Source organism: Martes martes (genome assembly GCF_963455335.1).
Source record: "Martes martes genome assembly, chromosome: 11".
Taxonomy (NCBI): Eukaryota; Metazoa; Chordata; class Mammalia; order Carnivora; family Mustelidae; genus Martes; species Martes martes.
In genome coordinates this window covers 951,555-979,280 of record NC_137899.1, presented here as the reverse complement: position 1 = coordinate 979,280, position 27,726 = coordinate 951,555, and the positions used below count along the sequence as shown (strand labels likewise).

Below are 27,726 nucleotides of genomic sequence, written 5' to 3'. Positions count from 1 at the left end.
GCATCCATCCCTCAGACGCCGACGGCTAGAGAAGCCTCTGGCCCGCTGTGGAGCCCGGTCAGGGCCCCGAGGAGCCGGGAGCCGCTTCTCCGAGGTTTCCCAGTTTCCTGCCTCACGAGCGGGGACTCCAGCACGCCCACCTCTGGCTTGAAGGAGGGGGACCAGTGTGGCTTACGTCCAGACAAAGGCAATCAGCAAACCCAGCTCCCTGGAAACACCGCGGATGGGCCGGTCTGGGTGAGAACAGGCGGGATTCCCTATCCCTGGGATCTCTTAGCAGCGGCCAGTGACGAGCACTGAGCTCTGGTTTAGTACTTACCCAGTGACTTTTGCCGAGAAGCTCTCCGCATTGGCGGAGACTGTTTCCAGCCTCCAGAGTTGCAGGCCCGCTGGAGGGCTGGCCGGGGGGCTCCGGATTTTGCCCAGAGACCCCCTCAGCCCTCTGCCCAGGCCCGGGCCCTGTCCCTGCACCCCAGAGCTGGCGAGCGGGGGCTGCGGCCCACACGGTCCTGCTGCGGCATTTGCACCAGGATGGAGTTCGGGACAGGGCGTGAGGAGTCTGCCGTGGGCAGCGGCTCCGGGTGGCGGGGGCTGTTCTGAGGCACCACACGCTCGAGCGCCTTGTCCACCGCCACACAGAGCCAGGCCGGTGTGGGCACCCATCTCCGGGAGCATTCGCAGGCCCACCTGCCCGCCGGGTCTCCAGGGGTTGAAAATGAAGACATCCGAATGACACAGCGCTTGACGGCAGCCAGCGAGCCCGCCCAAACTCCCCGTGAGAGGGCAGCCCAGAGCAGGTCCCCATGACACTCGTTCTAGTTCAGGGCCAGAGGGCTTGGCCATGGGGAAGGGCCACTGCGACACCTGATTTCACGTTGCTGACCAGATGCGCTGATGGAGGGACATGTGGGTGCACCAGTGCCCCAGACGGTCTTGGGGTCCTGTCTGCTCAGACGACCTGACCATTTCGGAGCACAAAGGGGCAGAGAGGCAAGCCAGAGACAAAGACGCCAGCCTCAGGTGGTATGTCCCCTGGAAGCCACAGGTCGTGTGTGCACACCACCCCAGGGAAGTCACAGGGTAGTTACAGGGTCCGGCTGGTCAAGTTTCTGTGTCGCTGCCTCGGTCAGAAGGCCCGGCCTGTGTCTACACCCGGGAACCCCTGTGTCTACACCCGGGCACCCCGGCTGGCTGGGGCCCTGTCGGCCTCAAGCAGCCTGCTGGTTCCGCCCTCATGCCTGAGAAGCAGAGGCCACCCCACTGAGACGAAGCCCACGATACAAGCCCACATAAGGGAGAGGCATGGCCCTCCACCTTCCAGCCGGACAGACCCCAGTCCTGTGGCCACGTCCACACTTAGGCGAGAAGAGCTGGGGGTCGCCTAGATGCCGCGGGAAATGAGGTACTGTTGTTGCTTAAGTCGGAAAGACATGGGGCGGCTTCTTCCATTCATTCTGACCTTCCATTATAGGAATCGAGGCCGGCTCCCACCCGGTCACCACTCACAGACCCCCCCAGGGCAACGTGCGTTTTGATTAGGGACTTACTGGGATGAGGGCCTCTGATGGAGGGCCCAGGCTAGAGGGACCCGAGCCAGAAGGTGCTAGAACAGTCCCGATGGCAGCCGGGGTCATGGCATCTGAGCCTCCACCTGGCCTCTGGCCTCCCTGGATTCAGGCCCCAACCCAGGCATCCCCTCCCCGGAAAGCCACCTCCTGATCCAGGTTGGGGCCGCTCGGCTCGCAGGGTGTGCCCGGCCCGGCCTGACGTAGGTCAGCCTGGCTTCCCAAGAGCGACGGGGACAGGGACGCGTCCGCCTCTAGCACCATGCCTGGCACGCGGCCGGTGCTCAGGGGGGATGTGTAGTGAGTGAGCCGGGCAGCGCTATGAACCTCCGGACTTCTGGAAGCTGAGACCAGCAGGCTGTGGACTTGGCGAGTTCCCAGAGCCTGCGGCTGCCTAGCGGTTGGTGCCCTGCCGCTTCCCTGGCCCTGCCCCTCGGGGGTGGCTGCAGGGAGGAGGCGCCCTGCCAGCTTCTCTCCCCTCTGCCCCCATCCCACTGCACTCGCCCCGCCCTGTCTCCCCCGCCCCAGGGGTCTGGAACAGCCTCTGACCTCCCACCGGCTGCTGGCCTTCCCCCACCGTCTGGGGACCGTCCCCACGGGAGTGTGCTGCTGACGCGCAGAGCCACATAGCCCCAAAATAGAACTTTGTCACCCTGGCCTGGCCTGCTTTGCATCAGCAACACCTCCAGCATCCCTCTCCCCGGACCCCCTCCTCACTCCCTGCTTCCCCCCTTGCCAACACGCACCAAGGCGCCTTGGTCAGCCCAGCGGTGGCCTCGTCCCATTGGCCCTGCCAGGGCTGACTGGTGTGGGCCACCTCGAGTGCCTGCCAGGCTCCATCCACAGCACCCCCCTTGCCGTGGCCACCTCAGGAGATGGGGACCCTGCGTTGGGCCACAGGTGACTGGGCTGGGGTGGCCATTACTCCCAGAGGGCCACAGAGACCTCTCCCAATCCTGTCTCTTAACTGGCTGGGAGAAACCACTCTCCAAGTTGGGAGTGACTTTCTCTCTGTTCCTGTTGACACCAGAGCTACACACGTGCAGCCCAGCCCCACGGTGGCAGAGCAGCCCCTCGGAGGGGCAAACACTTCCAACAGTGGGGGTCTCCAACCGACCTCAGCAGGGTCCCGCCTCTGAACCCACTCCCTCGGAGGGGTGCCCACTCCTTCCTCCTCAGTCCCTCCGCCCCTACTCCCTGGGCTGGGATTCCTTACAAAAGTATCCTGCCAGAATTCCTTTCTCGCTGAAGGGGAAGATAATTCTAGAATCTGACAGCAGCGATCAAAATAGCCAACCGGGGGATTAGATGACGCTCTGATGTCTTTTATCTGCTCTGTCTCTGGCGGGACCATCGGGGAGTCTGGAAACACCCATCATTTATTCCTACTGGATCAGCTAAAAATCCCCAGCTGATGTTGGTAAAATCCACAGTGCGCTTCCCAACAAGATTCAGCTAGACCGCTCAAAACCTCTCCCTAGAATTAATCGATGCCCTAAAAATACAGAAGCCCTTCAGGGCCTCAAGCCCGTGACAGAGAATTTCGAGGCTCAGGGCCTCATGATCCCCTGTACCAGTCCCTGTCACACCCCTGCTTTACCTGGGAGGAAACCCAATGGCCAGGGACGGACCTTTGTCCGGGCCCCTGAGCAGGGACCCCCCAGGACCCTGCTGTTCGTTCCTAACCCCTACGTGCTACTGGCACCCACTCCCACTGCAAGCGAAGTTTCCGCGGTCACCGGCCTGGGGGGCGCTTGGTTAGAACTCCGGTCGGTAAGGAGAGCCCGCGTCTTTCTGCCTTCACTTGGGGAGAACAGCAGGCCCCCCGGGCAGTCACGCCCCAGGGTGGCACCGAGGGTCCTTCAAAGGCTGACTTGGATGACATGAAGTTTTCGACAGGCTCGACTTGGTTACAACGTGTAGAGGGTTTGCTCTTCTGCTCCCTTCCCAGACGTCTTCACGGGGAGGTGGCATCCCCCTGTAAAACTTCTAGCCTGAGAGGGACCTACGGTCTCCAAAGAAAAGGTGCTGTTTGCCCAGAGTCCGTTTTGGTGCCTGGAGCATCCGCTTTGGAATAAGGACTACCTCCGGGTCCAGATGAAACCTTTCACAGCTGCTTGCTGTTGAATCCCTGGGACAGCGCACAGGAAACTCCTCTAACCAGAGGCAGGAGCTTAAGGATTTGCTGATGGTTCCTTTTTTTAAAGATTTTGTTTATTTGACAGAGGGAGCACAAGCAGGGGGAGCACAAGCAGAGGGAGAGGGAGAAGCAGACTCCCCGCTGAGCAGGGCGCCTGATATGGGACTCGATTCCAGGACCCTGGGATCATGACCTGTGGATATTTATACTGATGGCTGGCATGTCTTTGGGGGTGGCTCAGGGCTTTGGAACATTCTGGAAACATCACGGCCTCCTTACCTCCAGTGGGGTAAGATTAAATATGTCTCCTGTGGGGGCTCCTGGTGGCTCTATCAGTTAAGGGTCTGACTCCTGATCTCAGCTCAGGTTTTGATCTCAAGATTGTGAGTGCATTGGCGGGGGAGGGGGGGCTTGAGGAAAAAGGCCCCTGTGTCCAGAGCTTATGAGGTACCGCACTTCTGCTGGCTGGCTGTCATTAAGGTTCCCGGGTGTTCCAGACTCGACTCCCTGGCGGCTGGAGTCAAACCCCCCGCTGATATTTCTGCCAAAAACACTGCTCTCAACCCAAACCTCCAAAGAGATGTCCTCCCAAGTGACAATGTTGTACTCCAAAGAGATGTCCTCCCAAGTGATAATTTGGAAAAACTGACAAGAGATGTCAATGTCAACTGGTCCCAGGAAAGGAAAAACAATATTGCAAATCTAGTAATTTTTGGATCCATAAAGAGAGAACTCTGGTTTAGCCCAAATAACAATCTGGTCCTACCAGGAACTCTACAATTCCCTCCACTAACTACTGTACCTGCATTAAACCACCGGTCTACTGACAAAATGGTAGCACCATGACCAACACCAGTGGGAAAATATGAGTGAGGCCACAGCAAGGGCCTTCCTCCCTGTCCCAGCTGTCTGAAGTATGAATGCAGAGAACCAGCTCATACAAATGGACCTCATACAGCTTCCCCATTCACGGGGGTCCGTATGTTTAGTCGTGTTTCCCTTGCTTTCTCACTGGACCAGAGCTCTTTCTCATAGACAGGCCAGCATCTCTTCTGCAGTTAAAATTCTGTTAGAAAAGATTCTCCCCCACCTAAGGAACCCCTCTCACGCCTGATGGTTATCAGGGAACCCCCAGTCACGTCTGTACGGTCTGACTGGCTTTACATGTGCATACCAGGCTCAGTCCTTGGGGTTAATAAGATGCGCTAACAGCACTGTTAGGACTCAAGTGGCAAAAATCCGTGAAGACCTTCCAAATACCTTGGCCTTAGAAAGCTTTGAGGTTGGCCTCTACGTCTCCGATGTGCCCCCTGGGGGCCTCACAGATTCTCGAACTTTGGGGCAGTCACAGGACGTCCAGTACACACACGGCCCCCCTGACCCATGGTTGGTAAAGAAGAGCGATGCTTTAATACGGTAAAGGCCTAACTGCTCCAACATGGCACTGGGAAAACCGGATAGCTCCACGCAAACCAAAGAAGTCAAACCCTCACGTAAAGCCGTATACAAAACCAATCCTACGTGAATCAAAGACCTAAATCTAAGAGCCACGACTGTAAAACTCTGAGAAGAAACCACGGCGGGCAAACTTCACGGCACTGGATTCGGCAGTGACTTTTTGGATAGGACGCCTAAGGGACAGGAGACCAAAAGAAGGACAGGTTATGATGGGACTTTAATAAAATGAAAATTGTGTGCGTCACAAGACAGCGTCGGCAGAGGAAAACCCATGGAATGGCAGAAGGTATCTGCAAATTACATCCCTGATGAGGCATTAAACCCGGAACACATAAAACACCCCTGAAATTAAAAAACAAAAACATAATCCACTGAAAACACAGACACAGAACTTAAGCATTTCTTCAAAGATACCCAGGTGGCCAACAAGCCCATGAAAAGGTGTCCAACATCACTCATTGTCAGGGACACGCAAGTAAAGCCCAGCGGCGCGGCACCGCGTTAGGCCGGCCGCGAGCGGAGCACCGGAGAAGCCACGCGGGGGCCGGCACGAGCGCCTGAAGGACCGCCCTGCGGCTGGGGGCGTACGAGGGCGCGGCTGCCGGGGCGGGTGCGGCGGCCCCTCCGGAACCCGACCCGGAGGGGCCGTGGACTTGCGCCGGAGGTGTCCACCCAAAACCTGAAGCCAAAACGCCGACGGACTGTGCTCACCCGCAGCCAAAGCCGCGAGATTCATGAGCCACGAGAAGGAGACCCGCTGGGGGGTCTGCGGGCTCAGGTCCTGGTCGCAGGGTCCTGGGCTCGAGCCCCCATCGGGCTCCCTGCTCCGCGGGCAGCCGGCTTCTCCCTCTGCCCCTCCCCCGCTTGTGCTCCCTCCCGCTGTGTCTGTCATAAATACATCAATAAAGGCAAGGACGCAAACCAGCGAGTGTCCCGTCGGGCGGGCGGACGAACAACCGTGCTGCGTGGACCGGGCGGCGCTCCTGGTCCTGAAAGTCCCCAAGTTCGGACACGCGGCCCAGCACGGACGTACCTGGGAGATCGTAAACCAGACGCCACAACGGACACCGCACGGTTCCCGTCCGCGGGCACGTGAGCGGAGGCCCGGGGACAGACGGAGGCCGGGACAGACGGACGCGCGGCGGCTGCGCAGGGGGCAGGTGCGGCGCTCCGGGGCGCCGCGGTGAGGCCGGACGGTGCGGACGACGGCGCCGCTCCGGGAAGGCGCTCGGAAGCCCCCGGGCCGGGCGCCCCCGGGTGGCTCCGGGATCCGTCGTGCAGACGCCCCGGCGCGAAGGCGGCCCGCCCGGCCCGGCCCGGCGAGGAAACGCACCGACTTCCCGCCGCGCGCGCCGCAAGCCTGCCCGGAGCCCTGCGCCCGCGCGTCGCCCACACACCCGGACCGACCCGGTCTCACGCGGGGGCGGCGGCTCGGGTCCGGGGGCGCGTCCCGCCGTGCCGTGCGCGGTCGCCCTCGCAGGTGGCTCCGCGACGCGGCGGCGCTGTGGCCGCAGGACCCCGAGGCGGGGGCAGGGCTGCAGGCCGGCCCTGCACGGGTGCAACCAAGCGGACGCCCCACACGCCCGCGACCGTCCGGGGCGCCGCGGGTGGGACGGAGAGGAGACCCCGGCGCGGGGGCCGGGCCACAGCCCGTCCGCGGCCCCATCACGAACCCCAGCCCGAACCGTTCCTCCGCGGTCCCGGACCCCAGTCCCGGGCCCTGCCCTCCGCGTGCTGACCTCAGGCACAATCCTCGGGACACGCGAGCGCGCGAGCCCCACGCCACCCGCGGGTCCCGCGTAGCCCGGGAAACCCGGGGCGCGGCCAGAGGCGGGGCGCTCGCGGAGGGGCTGCAGGCGGAGGTGGGCGGGGCGGGGCGCGGGGGGGCGGGGCGCTCGCGGACTGGCGGGAGGCGGAGGTGGGCGGGGCGGCGCGCGGGGGAGGCGGGAGGCAGGGCGAGGAGGTGGGCGGGGCGGCGCGCGGGGGAGGGGCGGGGCGCTCGCGGACTGGCGGGAGGCGGAGGTGGGCGGGGCGGGGCGCGGGGGGGCGGGGCGCTCGCGGACTGGCGGGAGGCGGAGGTGGGCTGGGCGGGGCGCGGGGGGGCGGGGCGCTCGCGGACTGGCGGGAGGCGGAGGTGGGCGGGGCGGCGCGCGGGGGGGCGGGGCGCTCGCGGACTGGCGGGAGGCGGAGGTGGGCGGGGCGGCGCGCGGGGGAGGCGGGAGGCAGGGCGAGGAGGTGGGCGGGGCGGCGCGCGGGGGAGGGGCGGGGCGCTCGCGGACTGGCGGGAGGCGGAGGTGGGCGGGGCGGGGCGCGGGGGGGCGGGGCGCTCGCGGACTGGCGGGAGGCGGAGGTGGGCGGGGCGGGGCGCGGGGGGGCGGGGCGCTCGCGGACTGGCGGGAGGCGGAGGTGGGCGGGGCGGCGCGCGGGGGGGGCGGGGCGCTCGCGGACTGGCGGGAGGCGGAGGTGGGCGGGGCGGGGCGCGGGGGAGGCGGGAGGCAGGGCGAGGAGGTGGGCGGGGCGGCGCACGCAGTTTGGCGGGAACACGGCGAGGAGGTGGGCGGGGCGGTGCGCCGGATTGGCGGGAGGCTGTGTCGGTGGGCGGGCCCCTCCGTGATGGACGGAACAGGAAGCTCGGCGATTGGTAGAAGGCGTTGGTGGGCGGGCACTAGTGAGAGGCGGTGCGCGGAGGTGGGCGCGGCGGCGTGCGCGGATTGGCGGGAGGCGGCGGGAGGCCCGCGGCGGGCGACTAGGTGACTGAGGTCCTGCGACCCCGGACCCGCGTGGCGGCGGCGGAGGCGGAGGCGGCGGGGCCGGGGCTCCGGTGTCCGCGCGCGGCCCCGCAGGGTCCCTGCTGCACGCGCCGAGCCGAAGCCAGAGCGCGGCCCGAGGCCGGCGGGGCTCCTTCCGGGGCCGCGGCCCGGCCGCGCGCCTTCGGGCCGGAAGTTAGTGCGGGCAGCGCGGCGGCCGGGAGCGGGGCGGCCCGGATCCGTGCGGCCGAGCGGGGTCCGAGAACCGGGCCGCGGCGCTGGAACGGTACGCGGAGGAGGAGCGACCGTGAGGCGTGCCCTGCCCACGGTCCGGGAGCTCGTGTCCCGGGCACGGGCGGACCGCGGACCCGCCGCGGCGGTCGGAGGGGGACGCGCGAGCGCCCGGGGAGGGGGACGGTGGGACGGGAGCCGAGACGGCGGGGACGCGGCCCAGCGAGGCCGCCACGTGCAGGCGGCGGCGGGTTGTAGGGACGCGGGTCTCGGTCACTGAAGTGGGTCGAGCAGAGGGTGGCGGGCGTAGGCTTGTTTAGAACAGGCGTGTTTCCTGGGGGCGCGTGTAGAGGGAGGCTGGCCTCGTGCCCGACATGGGGCAGGGGCCGGGGGTCGTCCAGGTAGAGCGTGAGGCGAGCAGCGCGTTGCTGGTTTGGAGAGGGTCAGGACAGCCCCAGGTGGGACAAGCGTTCCGAGCCTTCCTGTCTCCGTTTTCGGATGAGCATGACAAGGTGACCGGCTGGCATCCAGCCTGGGCTGTTCTGAGCCACGTCTGGGCTGGCGTCCTCCTTCCATGCCCGCAGGTGCAGGGGAGACATGGTGGGAGAGCCATGGGGTGGGCGGGAGCTGCAGGGCTACATCTGTGTCTTCACAGTGACCGCCGCCGCCTGGGCCCAAGCACGGGGGTCTGAACGCATCTGGCACACCATGTTTTCGGAGCAGGCTGCCCAGAGGGCCCACACTCTCCTCTCCCCACCGTCCGCCAACAATGCCACCTTTGCCCGTGTGCCTGTGTCCTCGTACACCAACTCCTCCCAGCCCTTCAGGCTCGGGGAGCGCAGCTTTAGCCGGCAGTATGCCCACATTTATGCCACCCGCCTCCTCCAAATGAGGCCCTTCCTGGTGAGCCGCGCCAAGCAGCGCTGGGGTAAGTGATGCATTCGGGGAAGTGCTTCCTGCCCGCCAGCCCAGAACGGTCCGGGTGTCGGGGGTGTTCTAGAGATGAGCGACCAGATACAGCTGGAACCTTCTTTAGTTTACCCCGCTTCCCGGTTGTCTTGGGAAAGCAAACCCATTGGTGCCTCCGCTGCTTCTGCAGGTAGTTATGAGGATTAAATTAAGGAACCGGTGGCTTTGAAGGGAGGTTTAGTTCAGAGGCTGGGATGAGGTGGGCTTTGTTCTCCTGGGAACAGTGGTCATCTCACTGGTGTAGGGACGTTCCCCGTCCGGAGAGCAGGATATGTGCTTGTGTGCCCGCACGTGGCCACCCTGTGTCTCAGTGCGGCGGGCCAGGTACCTGGCACTGGGAGCCCAGGTCCATGAAGACATGCCTCCCACCTCGGGGGCTCCCTGTCCGCGGCTCCTCTGGGCCCTCCAGCCTGGTTGGGTCCCGTGGACTCTTGTCAGCACACGTCTTCTTCCTTCTCCACTTGGTCCTTGACCCGTCCTGCAGTTACATTACTGGTCGTGCAAACAGGACCCGCAGCTTCAGCTTCTGGCCGATGCCCCGTTCCTCGGTCTTACCGTGTGTCAGAGTGGCTTTCTGGGTGTTTTCAGTTCATCTGAGATGTTTACAGGTGGGTGGGACTGCGCTTCTCCATCCACGTGTGTCTCCCCCAGCCCTGGCCTTGGGGCTCCAGCTCGGGTCTCGGCTGCGGGGAGCCGTGGCACTCAGACCCATCCCACGGAGCCGAGGGAATCGCCTCTGGTGTCATTCCAGGCCACGAGAACTAGACCGTCACACGTGTTAGGGACATCTTCTGTTGTCTGTACCGCAGGCACAAGTGCCACGGGCATGTCCTCCGCCACAGAGTGAGGTCCCCTTCCTGTAGCTCCCGGTGGCCTTTCCTTGCTTTCCTTGAAGCCCTTGGGGACACCCTCCTCAAGCCCCGTGTCACTGCCACCTTTTAGGTTCCAGCAGCACCCAGTCTGGTGCGGCTTTGCCTTGCAGTCACCACTGCTGTGGCTCCCATGGCTCCGTGGCACTTGTCACAGGGGCTGAGCCCTTGTTGACTGCTGTCGTTTCTCTCTCTCTGGGTTGTACGCTTGGTGAGGATGAGGATGGGCGATGCTGTTCACTCTCGATGCTGGTGTCTGGCCGATGCCCGCACGCCATCCAGCTGCACATGTGTCCTGCCCTCGACACAGGGATGTGTGGTTCTGCCTGGTGCTTAGGTGTGCACAGTGGATTCCAGCTGTGCAACCTTGAACTGTCACTTAACCTCTCTGTGCCTCCGCTGCCTCAAGCGTGTGATGGGGCAGTAGCGTCTACCCTGTGTGTTGGCAGGCGCGGATGAGTTTCAAGGACAGTGCTCGGTGTGGAGCGAGGGCTCGGCAGTCCGGCTCCGGAGTCTGTTGTCTCCGTGGGTCTCTGGCATTTCTCTTTCAGCTGCTGGCGCTCTCCTTACCTCATTTTGAACTACTAGCCTCCTCTCCCCAGGGTGCAGCTCTGTGGAATGTTCTCGGTTATTCTGGGGCAGAAGGGGCAGCTGGGCTCCAGAAAGGGCCGGTCCTGCGGCCACATGATCCCTTCAGCTCCTAGCAGCATTTTTCCCAGGCTCCGGGTCTTTCCTGACAAACCCACAGGCCTTCTGGGACTTGTGCTCCTTCCCCTTGCCTGCCTGGGTGAGCCCTGCACACCGAGCCTCTCCAGTTTTGAGGGCAGGGTGCTTCTTTCTAAGAGTGACTGTTACGGTTTTTGTGTAAGTGACATAATGCTCCGTGTCGGTTTCCTGGTTGCTCCGTGCTGTCACAGACAGCGTGGTCACAAACCAAACAGCTTAACCCACCAGACCCGTATTCCCCGTTCATCCTGGAGACCAGGTGTCTGAATGCAGGTGCTGGCCGGCCAGGAGCACCTCCTCCTCGGCTCTCCCCGTTTCTGGCAGCAGCCGTGCTCCTGTCTCTGAGTGTCTGTCTTTCTTATGAGGACGTGGGACGTGGGAGCCCCGCCCCATCCCTCTATCCTCCTGGGGCCGAGGCTGCTCATGTCGGGGGGTCTCTGTACTTGGTGGTCTCCTTCTCTGCAGAGGCCGGCCTGTGGGCTGCTGCGTGGTGGGCGGGGAGGTCACTGGGTCCCTGAGCCCGTGCCGTCGTGCCCAGGTGGTGGAGTCCAGGTAAAGAAGCTGTGTGAGCTTCAGCCTGGGGAGAAGTGCTGTGTGGTGGGGACCCTCTTCAAGGCCATGCCGCTCCAGCCTTCCATCCTCCGCGAGATCAGCGAAGAGGTGAGGTTGGCCACTGCTCTGGGAGCACCTTCGAGACCACCAGCCGTGGACCCAGGGAATCAGGGCTGGGCCTCTGTCCCTGGGCGGGGGGGGGGGGGGCGGTCCGGGGGCTGCAGTCCCAGAATCTCACTGATGGGGCCTGGGAGCCTTAGGACCCGGCCTCTGGCCCCACAACTCCCTCCCTTCTCCGCCGTCCAGCACAACCTGCTCCCCCAGCCTCCTCGGAGCAAATACATCCACCCCGACGACGAGCTGGTCTTGGAAGACGAGTTGCAGCGCATCAGACTGGAAGGCAGCGTCGACGCGTCAAGGCTGGTCACAGGTGGGGGTGGGAGGGGCCGGCCCACACCTGTCGCTGCGGGTGCATCCCTTCCTCCCCGGAGCGGAGGCCCAGGGAGGGGGTCAGTGGTTCCCGCCTCCACCCAGAGGTGGTGACCCCAGGCCTCGGTCCCGAGTCCTAAGTGAGAATGTTCTGGTGTGGCAGAAGGGAACTAGCTGGTTTTGCCCCAGTGGTGCCTAAAAGGAGGTGGTAGCCTCTCGGGCTTCCGTCCCGGAGCCTGACACTGCTGCCCCCCAGGGACGGTGCTGGCCGTGTTCGGCTCTGCGGGAGACAGCGGCAGGTTCGTGGTGGAGGACCACTGCTTTGCGGAGCTTGCCCCGCAGAAGCCCGCACCCCTCCTTGACACAGACAGGTGAGCAGCAGGCTCTCAGGGGTCTGGCCGGTGGTCCGGGGGGGTCACGGTTGCCGGGCTCCATGTCCTCTACTCACCCGTGATGGTGGCAGAGCTCCGCCGGGCTGGGGGCAGCAGTGGGACCCCCGCTCTCTGGGTACACAGCAGGACCCCGACTTCCCCTGCAGGTTTGTGCTGCTGGTGTCCGGTCTGGGCCTGGGTGGAGGCGGGGGCGAGAGCCTGCTGGGCACCCAGCTGCTGGTGGACGTGATAACAGGGCAGCTGGGGGACGAGGGGGAGCAGTGCAGCGCCGCCCACGTGTCCCGGGTCATCCTCGCCGGGAACCTGCTGAGCCACAACACCCAGAGCAGAGATTCCATCAACAAGGTACTGTCCCTGCCCGCCCGCCCGCCTTTCCCCAGGGAGAGTCGCGGTGCGGGGTTTCGCACATCTGGTGGCCAGTGCCCTGCAGTGATGCTGCGGTCTCTGCTCCGGCCCTGCTTTCTGAGGGCAGGGGACCCCGTGGCACAGAACCCCTAGCATCCCCGAGCAGTGGGCCTCTGCTCTGCTCTCCACTGTCCGGCCGGGGCTCTGAGTGTCCCTTCGACCCGAGCCTGTCTTGGGACCTGACAGCCTGCGGACTTCTATCCCCAGGCCAAATACTTAACCAAGAAGACCCAGGCAGCCAGCGTGGAGGCAGTCAGGATGCTGGACGAGATCCTGCTGCAGCTGAGCGTGAGCGAGCTGGGGGCCGCCGGGGACGGGACTGGGGTCTGTGTCACGGGCACCGGCAGGTGGGCCGGGGCAGGGGAGGAGGGGGGATTTGGAGGGCACTGGGCCCTGCAAGCTCCCCTGCCCCTGTGCCCTGCAGGCGTCAGTGCCCGTGGACGTGATGCCAGGCGAATTCGACCCGACCAACTACACGCTGCCCCAGCAGCCTCTGCACCCCTGCATGTTCCCGCTGGCCACCGCCTACGCCACGCTCCAGCTGGTCACTAATCCCTACCAAGCCACCATCGATGGAGTCAGGTAGCCGCAGCCACACCCCCATCTGGTGCCTGGCCTTGGGCCTCAGTGGCGCCGGGATGGGAGGGTTGGGTCCAGGGCTGCAGAGGGCCCACCGGATCTGGGCTCTTTCTCAGAGTCGGCTTGGGACACCCGCTGTGAGAGCGCCGGGTGAGCTCGGGGCCAGCTCCTGGGGGAGCACAGGCGGCGGCCCCTGCGGGGATCAGCTGAGCCTTGCCTTGCAGATTCCTGGGGACATCAGGACAAAATGTGAGCGATATTTTCCGGTACAGCAGCATGGAGGATCACTTAGAGATCCTGGAGTGGACCCTGCGTGTCCGTCACATCAGCCCCACGGCCCCAGACACGCTAGGTAACGGGACTCAGCCACGTGGGGTGGGGCCAGAGGGCCAAGGGAGTCCTGTTCTGGGGCCTTGATGTCCAGAGGGCTCGCAGCCTGGATTGGCACTCACCAGCCCTGCCATGACCTCAGGGAAACCTCAAAAGCTTGACGCTAGTTCTGGAACCTCCCCTGGAATCTTTGGGCTATCCACCGTCAAGGCGCCGTGTAGGGCCAAAGACCCTGGGGAGCATATTGGGAGCTCTGGGTAGAGCCTGGCACCCTACCACGGTGGCCACCCAGCAGGGCACGCTGACCTGACCCCAGGGCCATGGGCTGTGGCACAATGGGCGGGGCTGCTACCAGCACAGCCCGAGCGAGTATGAGGGGCCGGGCTGGGGCGCCACCCCCTGACCGGGCACCGTGCAGAGCTGAGAAGCTCCAGCCGCTGTGGGCTTTCTCCAGGTTGCTACCCCTTCTACAAGACCGACCCATTCATCTTCCCGGAGTGCCCTCACGTCTACTTCTGCGGGAACACCCCTGAGTTTGGCTCTAAAATCTTCCGAGGTGAGTCCTACCTTCTGGGGGCCTCGGGCCTGGGGTGTCACGAGGGACTCTGTCCTGGGGACAGGGCTCACAGAGGAGACCTCCCTGGAGTCCCCGGGCCCTGTGGGCAGCTGACTGAGCATGTCCGAGCAGGGGCCGATCGGTCCGCACCTGTGCAGCAGGCTCACTGCCCACCTCTGGTCAGCGAGGCTTCAGACTTTGACCTTCATGCTGCCCTCGGTCCTTCCGTCTGGTCCAAAAGGGCTTCTGTGGCCAGCACCCTGACAAGGCTCGTGGGGAATTCCTGTTTGCTTCTGGTGACTTCTGTTGGAGCCAGGGCCCACCCAGAACCTAAGTGGGAGTGCCTGTGTGTCTTCTTTACAGGACCAGAGGACCAGAGGGTGCTGTTGGTGGCCGTCCCCGACTTCAGCACCACGCAGACTGCCTGCCTTGTGAATCTGCGTAGCCTGGCCTGCCAGCCCATCAGCTTCTCGGGCTTTGGGGCAGAGGACGAGGACCTGGGGGGCTTGGGTCTGGGCCCCTGACTCAGAGACCCTGGTTTTCTGTTCCATGTGACACTGACCCAGCAGCGGCATTTGTTTCTTCGGAAAAGCCTGATTGGGACGCTCAGCCCATGGAGCATCCAAGTCTTGATTTTGACTCAGGTCTGATCTCAGGGGCGTGAGATGGAGCCCACGCTGGGCTCCGCGCTGGCCGTGGAGTTGGCTTGCGAGTCTCTCTGCCCCGCCCCTGCGCACACTCTCTTTCTCTAAAATGAATAAAGTCTTTAAAACAAAGCCTGTCCAGTGTGCTGGTGTTGAGTCCCAGGCAGAGATGAGGCCCGCCCAGGGCCCTGGTGGGGCATGCCGCTCTCTCTCCTCCCTCCTCCCTCCCCCCTCCTCCCTCCTCCCGCCTCCACCCTCCCCCAGTGCTCTGCAACAGCTGTGTCTGCCCTGAGCTTGTGAGCTTGTGAGCTTGCTTTATTGGTGCGGCTGTCGGGGGAGATGGCTGAGGAGTCCGTGCGCACGGGGCCCTGCAGCGCCCTGACCGTCCAAAGCAGCCTGGCTCCTCGGTGTTGCCCCGTGCGCGTCCCCTCCCGGCCCGGTGACCCCGAGGCAGGGGGCTTGCCCGTGCTCAGAAGTCCCCAAAGTTCACTGTGTAGGTCTCGGCTGTAGTGAAAGGGAAATCCGGGCCCATGACCACCACCACCTCCTCCTCCCCGTGGTCCTCCTCCCGGTCCTCCTCCTGGTCCTCCTCCTCCTCCGGCCCCAGCTCCGTCCCAAACTCCGTCACCACCTCCGTGTAGGTCTCCGTCTCCGACTCCTCCCAGCCCGCCGTGGTGGCCTCGGGCTCAAAGGGCCAGGGCCCCAGGCTGGCGCTGGGGGTGGGGGAGGGGGTGAGCGCGGGCGCGGGGGGCGGCGTGGCGGCGGTGGGGGGCGCGGCCGGGCCGGGGGTGCCGGGGGCGGGGGTCGCAGTGGCGTTGAGGCGCCGGAGCCGCAGCTGCTCGCGCATGCGCAGCCGGTACTGCAGGCGGCGCCGCTGCATCCGCCGCTGCTGGGGGGTCATGGGGCGCGAGGGGTCGATGCGCGGGATGGGCCGGTTCCCGTTCATGGCCATGATCTCGCGGATGCGCTTCCAGTTGGAGCGGGCCAGGATGAAGTTGCACTGGGTGGCCCCGATGTCGTAGTCCACGTTGCAGGTCTTGGCACTGGGGGTGTAGCCCTCGGCGTGCGCCGTGACGCGGTACTCCCCGGGGTTCAGGATGCGCCAGTAGTCGCCGCCGCTCGCTGCGGAGGGAGGCCAGGCGCCGCTGCCCAAGGCGTGCGCTCCCAGCCCCCAGCCCTCCCTCCGCCTCCCGCGGACCCTGGGGTGGGGGGTGGCGCCGCGGGCGGTCTGGCCGAGACCTCGCACAGACCTGGCCCCGCTTCGGGCAGGAGGGGCGGCCGCGTGCGCACGAGGTACCTGTCTTCACGCCGTGGTTAATGCCGCTCACAGAGATGGTGGCGTTGGCGATAGGGATGCCCTGCTCATCCGTCACAACCCCCTTGATGCCCCGGTGAACCTGCAGAGGGACGCGAGGCCGGGTGTCCCCTTGCAGGCCCCACGCAGTTCCCATGAGCTCCGGAGGACCCCAGCCCGGGCCAGCACCCCACCTGCTCCATGAAGGTGAGCAGAGCCTCCTTGTTGTTCTCCCACTCTCGGGGCAGCTCGCTCTCGTGGGGGAACTTGTCGCAGCCCAGGTAGATGGAGAGCTCCAGGCAGTTGGTGTGCAGGTAACTGAAGTCGTTGATGGCTACGCAGGGACAGACAGAGCCGCAGTCACCCATGGGCCCCGCCAGACGCCCCAGCCCGGCCCCTCCCGGGCTGACTTACTCCCAGACCGGGGGTTCCACTTGGCCCCGTTGACGATGCCCATGCCGCTGGTGTAATCCTGTGCTTGGCACCCTCCCCGGTACGGCTCTGTCATGGTGAGGTGAGCAGACGCGAAGGAGATGGCCAGCCAGCGGAAGATGGCATGGTCCGGGGTCTCCTGGGCCTCGGACACCTCGTCCTCATCTTCTCCCCGGGCAGCTGCCATGGCCGCGGCCAGCAGCTGCTCCTGGGTGGGTGTCCGGGCCATGTCGTAGGGGTAGGACACGAGACGCTCACCACCGTTCAGGTTGGCCCCCAGCACGAAGGGGTTCTTCTCCATCCAGGCAATGATGGCTCGGACCTCTGTGGACACCTGGGGGTGGCCAGTGCGTGAGGTCGGAGACACAGCTGCCATCATCCCCCTTGCAGAATGCACCCCCATACTCAAGCCCCCTCGGTGCCCCCATGCCTCAGTCAGCCCAGTCCCAACCTCAGTCCCCCACCAGCCCACCCCCAAGTCCAGAGTTCAGGACCCCAGGGTCCGGGCTGCTCCCCTAGGCCTGCTAGCCAGGCTGCGGCCTCACCGTGGCATCTGGAGAGAGGTAGCGTTCAGGAATGGGCAGGTTGTTGTTGGGGACCCGGTAGGGGACCCATTTCCTCTCCTCTGCTCCCCAGAGCACAGAGTTGAGATCTGGGAAGTCCTCGTAGATGTCAAAACCTTCCTCAGTCCACAGCCCCATCGCCCAGTTCCCAAACTCAGAGCCCTGGAGGAACCAGTGGGGTTGATGTCAGCCTGCCCCCTACCCCCCGCCCTGTCACCCCCACTCGCCAGCCCAGCGTCTGCTCCCCCACCCACCATCTGCGCTGCCACCTCGTAGCCGTCGGGGTTCAGCGAGGGCACCAGGTGGATGCGCGTGTCCTGCACCAAGCTGCGCACGCGGGGGTTCCCGTCCCGGTACTCGCGGCACAGGTACTGCATGAGAAGCAGCAGCAGCTCTCTGCCCAGCACCTCATTGCCGTGGATCCCAGCCGTGTATCGGAACTCAGGTTCCCCTGCAAGGGCAGGAGCCTCAGCAACCTCCCGGGCCCCAGAGGAAGCACCCGCCCAGGGGGATGGGGGCAGCTGAGGCTTGCTGGGCCCAAAAAGGCAGACTGGGACCCCCAGAGAGGCTCTGAGATAGGCAGAGGGACCAGCTGCAATGCCAGGGAGGGCAGGCCTCCGCGGGGGTTTGGGGCACGCACCCAGCTCGTGATCCCCGGGGTTGTCCGAGATCTCCATGGCATAGATCTTGAGCCCGCGTGAGCTCTTTCCCAAGCTGTACGTGCGGGTGATGGTGGGGCACTCCTCGTTCACCACCTTCATCAGCTAAGCACGGGAGAGGACACCGAGTTACACACCCCACACCCACAGAGGCAGCCCTGCATGCAGGCAGCACCACGCCTCTCCCACCACCTCGGTCTGTTCCGTCCGGAAGGCCTGTGTGGTGGGAGTGGCCCCTGCGGGCGACACCAGCTCCTCTCGGGTACCAGCACCAGAGGGAGAGGCCCTGTGGTTTTCCCCTGCCTGAGGCGAGGGCCAGCCAACCCCCCTCTCAGGCAGGCCGCGTCTGGGAGCCCTGACCCCAGTTGCCGGACAGCCTCTCCCCGCGCCTGTGCCGACCCAGGACAGGCCCTCACCTGGCGCATGTCCTTGTAGCTGTGGTGCCGGAAGTCCAGGTTGTCGGTGGTCACCACCTCGTTCTGTGCATAGTAGCTGTGGACAGCTGCAGCGGGCGGCCGGGGCCCTGAGCGGGCCCCCGGCCAGCCCCCCCACCCCGGCCAGCCCCCCACCCGGCTGCCCGCCGGCCCCCTGCACTCACGAGTCACGGGACACCCCAGCACCTCCAGGCGCATGCACAGGCTGCCGTTCCAGGTGAGAGGGTAGACGCGGATGAAGCGGGCCACCACCGGCTCGGGGAGCTCGCTCAGCACGGGCGTGTCCTTGTCCACGTTCCCGTGGAAGGTCTGGGGAGAGGCTGGGCTCAGAGCAGCACCCCCACCCCTGCCAAGAGCCGCTCCCAGTCCCGATGCCAGAGCAGAGCCACGAGCTCAGGTGCCCACCATTTCCTCGTAGCCGTTGGTGTACATAGTCCACGTTTGGCTGTCGTTGCTGAAGCCCACGAAGAAGGAGGTCACGAAGTCGTCACTGGGGAGCAGAGGGCAGTCAGGGCAAGGCTGCTCTCCCTACCCCAGGTCCCGGGCCCCCAGGAGCCGGCAGGGGCATGTGGAGCCCGCCCTGGGCAGCAAGAGTGGCTCCCACGCCCGCTATGTGCCACGGGTGGGTGATCTGCTCATCCACGAGGATTGGGCGTGGCACATTCTGCATGGGACGCAGTCCCGTGCCCGGGGCCATCCACCCCTCGAGAAGTGCCTGGGAGTCTGGCTGACGTACTGGATGCTGGAGTCACGGCCCTGGGTGATGACGCCCGTGAACTTGGTGATCCTTCTGGTGTCTACCTCAATCCACTGTCTCTGAGCGTCATCCTCAGCGCACCATGCCCCGTCATAGTAGTCGTCCTCGGTGGCCCCAGCCTGTGTGTGTGTGTGTGGGGGGGGGAAATGAGCAGGGGGACGAGCCCCTGGGCCAGCTGCAAGACAGGCGCACCCCAACACCCACCTGTATGTTGAGCCGGCCTCGCTGGGCGCCCAGGCCGTGGCGCAGCATGGACGAGGCCCGGATCTGGTTGTCCTCGATGCGGTGGGACTCCATCCCAATGGGGGGACACTCTAGGGACATGGCACCCAAGGCTGGTGGCCCAATGGCTCTGCCACTCCCTCCCGAAATCCAGAACGAGGAGCCCAAAGCCCGCGCCCCTCCCATCAGGGGACGCTCGTCAGGGCAGCTGCACCCCGGCCTGTGCTTCCCCTCCCCGGACTCAGCTTCCTCCTCCCAAGAACTGGCAGATGATGCTGGCTCCAAAGGGCCCTGGGGCTCGAGTGAAACTACAGGGAACAGCCGCGAGGAGCTCAGCCCCTCCCAGCCACGACCCACTTCAGGGCCTCCTGCACACTGCCTTGTGCTGTGAGTTCTATCCCCAGAGGGTGATCCCAGGGCAGAGATACTCCAGGACCTGTCCCTCCTGAGTCCCAAGATTTTAAGAGCAGAAAAGTGTTCTGGAGGCCTGGAGCATCATCGGGAATTCCAGATTTGGGACCCCCGTGTGGCTTTGGGTCGTCTGTCCAGCACCCTTACCCTGCTGCCACTGCATGGACCCCAGCCCCACAACCCCCCACACTCCCCAGCCCCCCACATACACCAGTTCCCCACACAGCCCCCAGCCCCCACTCCCCAGACCCCACATACACCAGTCCACACACACCAGCCCCCCCACATACCACGCCCCCTACGTACCCCAGCCCCCACACCACTTCACAGGCCCCCTCAATCCCCAGCCCCCACATATACCCGCACCCACCTTACTGCGGACTCCCCGCGCTCACACACCCATCCCCACATACCCTAGCCTCCCCACCCCCACACCTGCCCTCCAGCCCCACCGCGGCCCCCAGGACCCTCACTCACTGACTTTCTCGGTCGGAGCCCACTCCTCCTCCAGCTCCTCACCCTTCCGGGGCCCTGGAGGCAACAAAGGGAGGCGTGGTGCAGGGTCCTGGGGCCCGGAGCGCGCGCGCTCTCACGCAGACGCCCCAGCAGCGAGTCCAGCCCCGGACGCACACCTTTGTGGTCCTTGCCCTTCTCCACGTTCCACTTGTCATCCTTCTCCTCCTCCTTGGGGCTGCCCTCCTTTTTGGGTTTCTCTGAGTAGTGGAAGGTAGAAGCCATCTTAGCCCTGGGCTTCAGACGGGGAGGGGCCCGGGGTCGGGCCTGCAGGGCTGGGGGGCTCGGGGGTCAGGCCGGGGGGGGGGAGCTGGGTGGCTCGGGGGTCAGGCCAGGGGTGGGAGCTGGGGGGCTCGGGGGTCAGGCCGGGGGTGGGAGCTGGGGGGCTCGAGGGTCAGGCCGGGGGTGGGAGCTGGGGGGCTCGGGGGTCAGGCCGGGGGTGGGAGCTGGGGGGCTCGGGGGTCAGGCCGGGGGTGGGAGCTGGGGGGCTCGGGGGTCAGGCCGGGGGTGGGAGCTGGGGGGCTCGGGGGTCAGGCCGGGGGTGGGAGTGGCGCAGCTGCACTCACTCAGCTCCTCCTTCTCCTCGTCTGTCTCCAGCTCAGCGTGGGGCTTGCCGGGTCTGGGGGGCCCGAAGTAGTAGTCCACTGTGGGGAGGCAGAGCCCTGCTGAGGTGGCCCAGGTACTGCCCCCAGGGCCCCCTCTGTAGGCCAGAGCTCCTGGGTCCACAGGGGCCTGGCCAGCAGGACCACACAGGAGGGAGAGCAGGAGGAGGTGGGATCAGGGTGGGCCTTGAGGAACCCAGGGAGGCAGGGATGAGTAGGGAGGGTCTCCTGGAGGAGAGGCCGTCTAGGAACAGGTAGGGTGAGCCCGAGCCGGGGAAGTCAACAGCCTGGCTCAGGAGGGCATGGCCTGGGGAAAGGTGGGCCATGGAGTCCTGGACAGGGAGTGGGCGCACACGGGACACACCTTGAATGACACCTGACACCTGTAGCCACGAGGGGCTGGTCTTGAGCGGGGGCTGAGTTGGGGCAAAGGGTCAGTGGGAGGGATGGGTGGGGACCTGGGGACAGGGAAAGGACAGGGACCTGCTCAGGCCCCCGTGGACAAAGGCACAAGAGGGAGAGGACGGTGACCGCGCAGAAGGAACAGGAGTCCCCCGCAGTGATGGGAGCCAGGGGCTTCGAGTGGCAGGGCCTGTGGCAAGGCAACTCCCGCCAGAAAGCACAAGAAGCAGGGGTGTGGCGGGCCGGGCCGGGCACTCACTGTCGTCGTAGTGAGGGATCACATAGCCTTCCCCGTAGTCAGGGGGCAGGGGCGGCGGCAGCGGCTTCGGAGGTGGCTCTGTGGAGGTGGGAGGCAGGGGTGGGCCCAGAGCCCCCGCGCCGGGCAACCCCCCCCCCCCGGCCGTGGTCCCCATCCTACCGATCCTCTCCTCCGGGGCCTCCAGTCCGGGCCCGGGCGGCTTGGCTTTCTCTTCTGGGCGTTCCGGCCAGGGCCGCTCGGGCCTCCTCCTGGTGGGGGGTGGCCGGGGCCGCTTCTGGCGCCTGATGTACTCAACTGAGGGGGAGGGTGGGCTCTGAGCCAGTCCAAGGGCCCCCCTCAAAGGCAGGGGGGCTGGGAGGACAGGGCTTCTGGGTGGGCTGACCATCAGTGGGCCCCGGGGCCAGGGGTGCGGATCCGGACGGGGGCAGTTGGGGGCCTACTCACAGTCCTCGTAGTCCTCCCTCTCTATCTGGTCGTTGTAGTCCAGGGTGGGCGGCTCGGTCTCCTCCTCCGGCTCTGGAGAAAGTGCTCATGGCTGACTTGTGCAAGACCCTCACTGATGCCCCTCCCCAGGCCCACCCTAGAAACCCAGCCAGCCTAGGCAGCGGGTCCCCCAAGGCCGGGGGGACATTGCCCACTCACCAGACTGGCGCTCCAAGTCAGTTTTTTCTCCTGGATCCAGCCAAGGACCTGGGAGGGCCCCACCTGCAAGCACAAAGCCCCCAAGCCAGTGGACGGGAAGCCCACCCTGACCGCGGCTCGTACAGGGAGCGCCCACGAGACCTAGGCCGTGCCGACAGCTCCTGGGAGCCTGAGCTCACTCCCAGGAGGCCTGGACTGCTCTGGCCTTCAGCACCCGGCTGGCGTCTCCTGGGGCGGGAGAGCTGGAGGGTTTTCTGGGGAGCCCAGGCCCCAGCAGGAGGGCACCCCAAAGGCTGAGGGCCCCACAACACACAGGAGGAGGAATCTAAGTGGGGCCCAGGGGACAGATCCAGGAGATCAAACCCCATCCATAAGGCCTCCAATACCCCTACCCAAGGGAGGCAGCCGCCCCAAGGGAGGTCCAACCAAATGGCTACATTCATGACAACAACAAGTCGCCGGGGCCCACCCTGAGTGGCGCTCAGATCTATCTGCAGGAAGCAGGGGCCTAGGGATGCCCTCCCCCTCCTAGTCGCCTAGCAGTCAGAACCCCACAACCCCAGGAGAGCCTGCACACACCTCCCTCCTGGGGCAGCTCCTCGGGGCCAGGGCTGGGGGGCAGGGGCTGTGGCCACCACAGGGTTTCTGAGGGGGAGAGGGTGGGGGGCCTCTTCCCAGCCGAGGGCCTCTTGGTGGCCTTGGGTGGCTTCTCCTTGGGCTTCTTGGTGGCCTTGGGTGGCTTCTCCTTGGGTTTCTTGGTGGCCTTAGGTGGCTTCTCTTTGGGTTTCTTGGTGGCCTTAGGTGGCTTCTCCTTAGGTTTCTTGGGTGGCCTGAGGGACCCCTCCAGCGGCTGCTTGGTGGCCTTGGGGCCTTTGTCCTTCTTCCCTTTCTTCCCTTTGTCTTTGGCTTTGTCCAGAGGTGCTGTCACAAACACAGACTTACGTCAAGTCAACGGAGACTTCACTCTGTACCTCACCGGGCCCCCAAGGTGCCCACAACCAGGGCATAGCAGCTCTTGCTGGTCCCGTGTTTCTTGGATTGGGAAACAGAGAGGTGAAGTAGCTCGCCCTTGTGGCGGAGCTGGGATAGGAACCCAGGCTTCCGGTCCGCAGCTCTCAGCTGCCAACACCGCAGCTTGGCCCCGGGGAGCAGGCCCTCACCCTCCCACCTGCTTAAACTCAACAGAGGCCCGTCGTCATGCTCTCCTTCCCCATGCGTCCACTCAGCTGACCAGAGGGCGTTATACTGTGCGGGGCACAGAAGGGACAGAGAAGCGACTGAGCCATCCAGTCCTGGGGGGAGTGCCCGGTCTAAAGAGGAAGGAGGTCTCATCCCAGCCAACTGTCACAGAGTCAAGGGCCAGGTCCTGGGGCCTCCCTGAAGCTCCCCGCAGAGCAAGAAAAAGGTCACTCGTGCCCGTTTTAAGAAGTAAGGGGTCTGGTGTGGGTTGGCTGCTCTAACCAAGAGGGGGTCCAAGGGGGCAGGAGGACAGGCAGGCCCTGATGATGCCCTCTCAGAGTCTGGGGGAGGAAGCAGGAGCACGGGGCACTCTGTGGGAGTCCTCCTGGCCCCTGAGAAAGTGCGATGCGGCTGGTGGCCTGAGGCCTAAACACAGAAAAATTTACAGAATGCACACAGCCGGGAGAAACAGGGCTGCCACCGCGGCACCCAGGAGGCCAGGACAGCAAGCCTGGAATGGGGAGTAGAGGTGGGGAGGGGAGGCCATGTTGGGTCCTAGGATCCGCCCCCCAAGGGGTGGGAAGGAGCCAGGAAAGATCTAGAAGAGGACGCAGGGGAGGGGCTGCTGACCTCAGGAATGATGGATGGTGCCTGGAGTCTCCTGGGAGAGAGAGATCAACAGGACCCTTGCCCCCCTCCAGAAAGTCGCCACAAACACATGAGATTTATTGACAACTGATTATGTAAGAAGCCCTGGGCCGCATGCCCTGTGATGCTCAGGGCGGCGAATGCACTGTCCACAAGGGCAGGGTGCTGCCCACGGCTCCCCGCAGCCCCCTCACCTGCCTCTGCGCTCTTGGAACAGGAGGCTGGGCAGGAGGCCGCTTGGAGCCCTCCCAAGGGAGGTCTGAGGCTGGGACTCTGGGGGGTGGCGTGGGCACAGCCAGGGTGTGCCACACACAGGCCCCAGGACCACATGAGGGCAGCTCACGGGACAGACCTGGGGAGGGGGCAGCCAAGTCCCCAGGTGGCTTAATGCTCGTCCTTCTGGGGGGGTGAGGGGCTGGGGGTGAGGGACGGCGAGGGCGCAACCCTGAGGCAGCAGACCTGGATATGTCTCCATGCACAGAGGGCTGCAAGCCAGCCCCGACCTCTGCCTGGCGCAGACTCCTGCCAGACATCTGGGCTCTCCTGGGCCTCACGGAGCAGACTGGACAGCAGCCAAACCCCTGCCAGGGGCCTGCCCTTGTCACCTGAGACGAGGGGAGCCTAGAGGTCCCCCATCGCGCAGTGGGCTAACCCCCTCCCCCAACCCCGCACGCCCCTGGGGATCTTACCCTCTTTGGCTACCCCCGGGCGCGCCCCCGGCTTGTCTCCCGTCTGGGCTTTGCGGGCGCGCAGGGTGGGCTCGGGTGGCGGCGGCACCTCCAGGTCGTCCTCCCGGGTCTCCGGCTCCAGCTCCGACAGGAAACCCTCGAGGAACTCCTCGATCTCGTCGTCGGTCAGCACCGTCTGCGGGCGCCCCCCGGGGCACAGCGCCAGCAGCGCCAGGAGGCAGCCGAGCAGGGGCGCCCCGCGCACGGCCGCCATGGCCGGGGCTCGCGTGGGGGGCAGGGGCGCGGGGGGCCCCGGGGCGCGGGGGGCGGGGGCCCCTGGGGAGGGGCGGCAGAGGGGTCCCGCGTGGGCCGGGGCTCCGGGGTCGGCGGAGGGCTCCGGGAGGGAGCGGGCGGGAAGATCCGGGGTGGGGCGAGAGGGCTCCGGGCCGGGCAGTGGCTCGGGGAGAGTGGGGGCTCGGGGGTGGCCGGGGACCTCTGCGGCGCTGGTGGCGGCTGGGAGCTCCGGCCCCGCGTGGCGCGCTCCCGCGCGGACCGCCTCTCCAAAGCTCCGGTGGCGGCCGGGGCGGGGGCGCTGGGGCTTCCGGAGCCGGCTCCCCCCACCCCTGGGGAAGGAGGAGGAGGAGGAGGAGCCGGGCGTGGACGGAGGGGCTGCGGGGGCGGGGGCGGGGGGGGGCGGGGGGGGGCGGGCGGCGATCTGTCCTGGCGCGGTGCGCGCTGGCACTTTCCGAAGCGGTAACTGGGGCTGGCGTCCCCCGCCTGAGGCCTGCGCCTAGGACCGAGGACCGGGGGTGGGGGGGGGGCGGAGGGAGGGGCGGACGCGGGTCTTGAGGGCGCAGGTCCGAGGGGTCCGCGCCGCCTGCCCCGCACGCTGGGTCTGCAGCAGCTCACTAGAGGGGGACCGGGAGGCGGGATGCAGCCAAGACCCATGGAGGGGGTCGGGAGCCCCGACGGCAGAGTCCAGCCGCGGCTTCTGGCCTCCGAGACCCTCCCCATGTCAGGGCTCCGGACCCGGACCCGCGGTGAGGGCTCCCGGCCAACCCACCCTTCCCTCTCTCTGGAGACTGGGGCTGGCAACTCTGAACTGTCACCAGCTTTCCATCAGACGCCCAACTAATTTCCCGGTCCGTGGGCCACGTGCGGGTGCCGGGTGAGGGACAGCTCGTAGGGAACTCGCTCTCTAGGGGCAGGCAGGTGCGAGCCTCCCCCAGGGCAGGCTGGCTGCTCTGCGGGGCTGGGAGCCTCTCAGTAATGCCCCCTCCCCCCGGGTCCTGGCAAACAAGGGCAAGTTTGGAAGGAGGCAGAGACAGAGCAGAGAGGGAGGGGAGTCCTTTCCCATTATATTAACTTTGTGTATAATTCACAGGACCCGGACTCAGCACTCACACAGCGATTTCCAACGGAGCTGAAGGGGTTCTTGCCTGCCCCACGCCTGGATCTCCTCAGCCCACTCATGTGGCCTCTCCAGCAACCGACACAGCCGCCGGTCGAGCCCGGGAAGATTTACCCGCAGCGCCTGTGAGCCCAGCCGCATGCGGACCGTGGGGGGGGGGGCGGAGGGGCTCGAAGACAGAGTAGACCAGACACGCTGGAGGACCCAGCTGGGGAGAGACTTGGCGTGCCTTTAACCCAGCAAAGCTGTGTGCTGGGACGTGCCACAGGGACTGTCCCTTGACGCTGAGGCAGGAGGTGCTTCTATCTGGGGCTCGTCCCCTCCCTAGAGTTCCTTCTGTTTCCTGCAGTGAACACGGCCTTGCCTCTGGACACACGGCTTTCCCACCGGCTCAGACCCCAGCACGGACAGCCGTCCCTCCTGTGCCTCTTACCATAACCTGGTTTTTAAAGAGTGTTCACAGCAGCTCCAGCCGCCGCGTGGCCTGGGGGCACAAGTATTGGGTAGTCAGAGAATGTCAGGACCCATCAGTAGTATCTGTATGGGTGCCCGCCTAGATCCGTGAGTCCAGAATAGATTGGTAATGTCTGCCACGGGTGCTGGTGCAGCCCGTTAGGACATGTGTGTTTCCACCGGCTCCTTGAAGGTCAGCTGGCCCCTCATGGGCCTCACAGCTGAGGCTGGAGCTCCCCGAGCAGAAGGAGCGAGGAAGTGCGAGAAAGCACCTCGGGATTCAGTGGGTCAAGTTTAGCAGCAGTCAGCCCTGAGCCAAGGTTGTCTGGGAGGCTTTGGCCCCCTGAAATGGATGGGAAATTCCAGGAGCCCCTGGGACGAACCACAGGCAGTTTGGACCTCGGACTAAAGGGAAAGAGAAGGGGCAGGTCAGGAAGCCCCGGGGCCCCTGCACGCAGCCACAGCCAGCCGGAGGGACACTGGGGGGCTGCTGGCTCAGCCCCCAGACCAGGAGCAGGACCCAGGGAGGCTCTGTACCCCTTCTGTTCAAGGCCCTTCCTTCACTTGGCACCGGCTCACCTTCGTCCGTGCTTGAAAGGCACTGGGGTTGAGTCAAGGTCTGGTCCCTGGGGTCCCACCCCAGCTCTGCCGTCCCAGTCATCTGATGGCACGAGGAACCCCCCGCCCCCAGCCTCAGGTGCAGATGGGAGCCCGTGCTATGCCTGGTAGGCTGTCAGCAGTGAGAGTATGCCAGTGCCTGTCGTCTCCCCCCAGAGACCACGCCGCCCACCTGAGCTGTCCGAGCACCACCCAGCCCCTGCCCCCAGCCAGCCTCCTGGTCCCTGCTCTGTACTCGCCCTGTCATGTGTCCCCAGGCCGGTCCTGGCCACAGAGATGAAGCAAGCTCTTACCCGTAAATGTCCTCTTTGAGCCTCTGAATCATCATTCTTGAAACTGTGTCTTGGAATTTGCTCTGTGGCCCCCAGTTGAGTGTGTCAAGCAGGGAGGCTCGAGGCCGGGGCGGGGGGGACGTCACTTCCCTGGGAATGCTTGTGAGTTCAGCTGGCTCACACATGGATCAGATTTGGGCCCAACATCCTCTGCCAGGGAAAACAGAAACCATAAAAAAAATGAGAAAGGAATAGAAAGAAACTTTTCCTTGGCCACAGTGAGTCACCAACGGGAACACGAGCAAAAGCCTCGTGGGGAGCTGGGCAGGGGATGGGGGTGGGGAGGTGGGGGCCCTCTGCCCCCAAGTGTCCGGGCAGGTGGAGAGCAGGGTGGCCACTGTCCAGGCCAGGCCAGGCCCCCCTGCTCCGTGCTTGGGGCTGGGACTCCACTTCCCTTTCTGACGCATTTACCTTAGAAGGCCCTCGAGCTGGGCCAGGGCTCTGTCTGGGGGCAGGGAGGCAACCGTAAGGCCTGTTGGGGATCCCCTGGTGCTGAGGAGCACGCCAGCTAAGCAGGCTCTCCGAGGGCAGCACGAGGCAGGCCCGGCGGGCTCGTGGCCTGCGGCTGCCACTCGCCTTTCAGGGTCCGGTGCCTCCTGCTCCCAGGCAGGGTGTCGGGATGCAAGTTCAGGGGC

At 65.3% G+C, this 27,726-nt stretch overlaps 2 protein-coding genes across 3 annotated transcripts; one reads left to right on the top strand and one right to left on the bottom strand.

Annotated features, from left to right (window-relative positions):
* The first annotated feature begins 7,921 nt into the window (after positions 1–7,921).
* Positions 7,922–14,727, top strand: POLD2 (DNA polymerase delta 2, accessory subunit). 2 transcript variants are annotated; one of them, XM_080818848.1, is made up of 11 exons: positions 7,922–8,196; positions 8,797–9,069; positions 11,244–11,365; positions 11,564–11,687; positions 11,943–12,057; positions 12,225–12,423; positions 12,691–12,771; positions 12,908–13,065; positions 13,287–13,414; positions 13,847–13,948; positions 14,312–14,727. In XM_080818848.1, exons 2-11 carry the CDS (start codon positions 8,850–8,852, stop codon positions 14,470–14,472), a joined length of 1,410 nt encoding a protein of 469 aa, XP_080674974.1. In that variant the 5' UTR covers positions 7,922–8,196; positions 8,797–8,849; the 3' UTR covers positions 14,473–14,727. The 2 variants fall into 2 exon arrangements, with proteins under 2 accessions (XP_080674974.1, XP_080674973.1); XM_080818847.1 differs by having other exon boundaries at positions 12,691–12,807; positions 14,312–14,716.
* A 156-nt stretch (positions 14,728–14,883) lies between these two features.
* On the bottom strand, positions 14,884–25,829 carry AEBP1 (AE binding protein 1; the record flags this gene model as incomplete). Its single annotated transcript, XM_080818174.1, has 23 exons — positions 14,884–15,714; positions 15,890–15,989; positions 16,081–16,220; positions 16,301–16,652; positions 16,864–17,043; positions 17,136–17,332; positions 17,522–17,645; positions 17,957–18,042; positions 18,139–18,283; positions 18,380–18,464; positions 18,711–18,850; positions 18,936–19,045; positions 19,842–19,895; positions 19,997–20,077; positions 20,444–20,521; positions 21,141–21,218; positions 21,300–21,434; positions 21,585–21,656; positions 21,783–21,845; positions 22,362–22,703; positions 24,299–25,067; positions 25,116–25,185; positions 25,717–25,829. 23 exons carry the CDS (start codon positions 25,827–25,829, stop codon positions 15,062–15,064), a joined length of 4,167 nt encoding a protein of 1,388 aa, XP_080674300.1. The 3' UTR covers positions 14,884–15,061.
* Between the last annotated feature and the right edge of the window lie 1,897 nt (positions 25,830–27,726).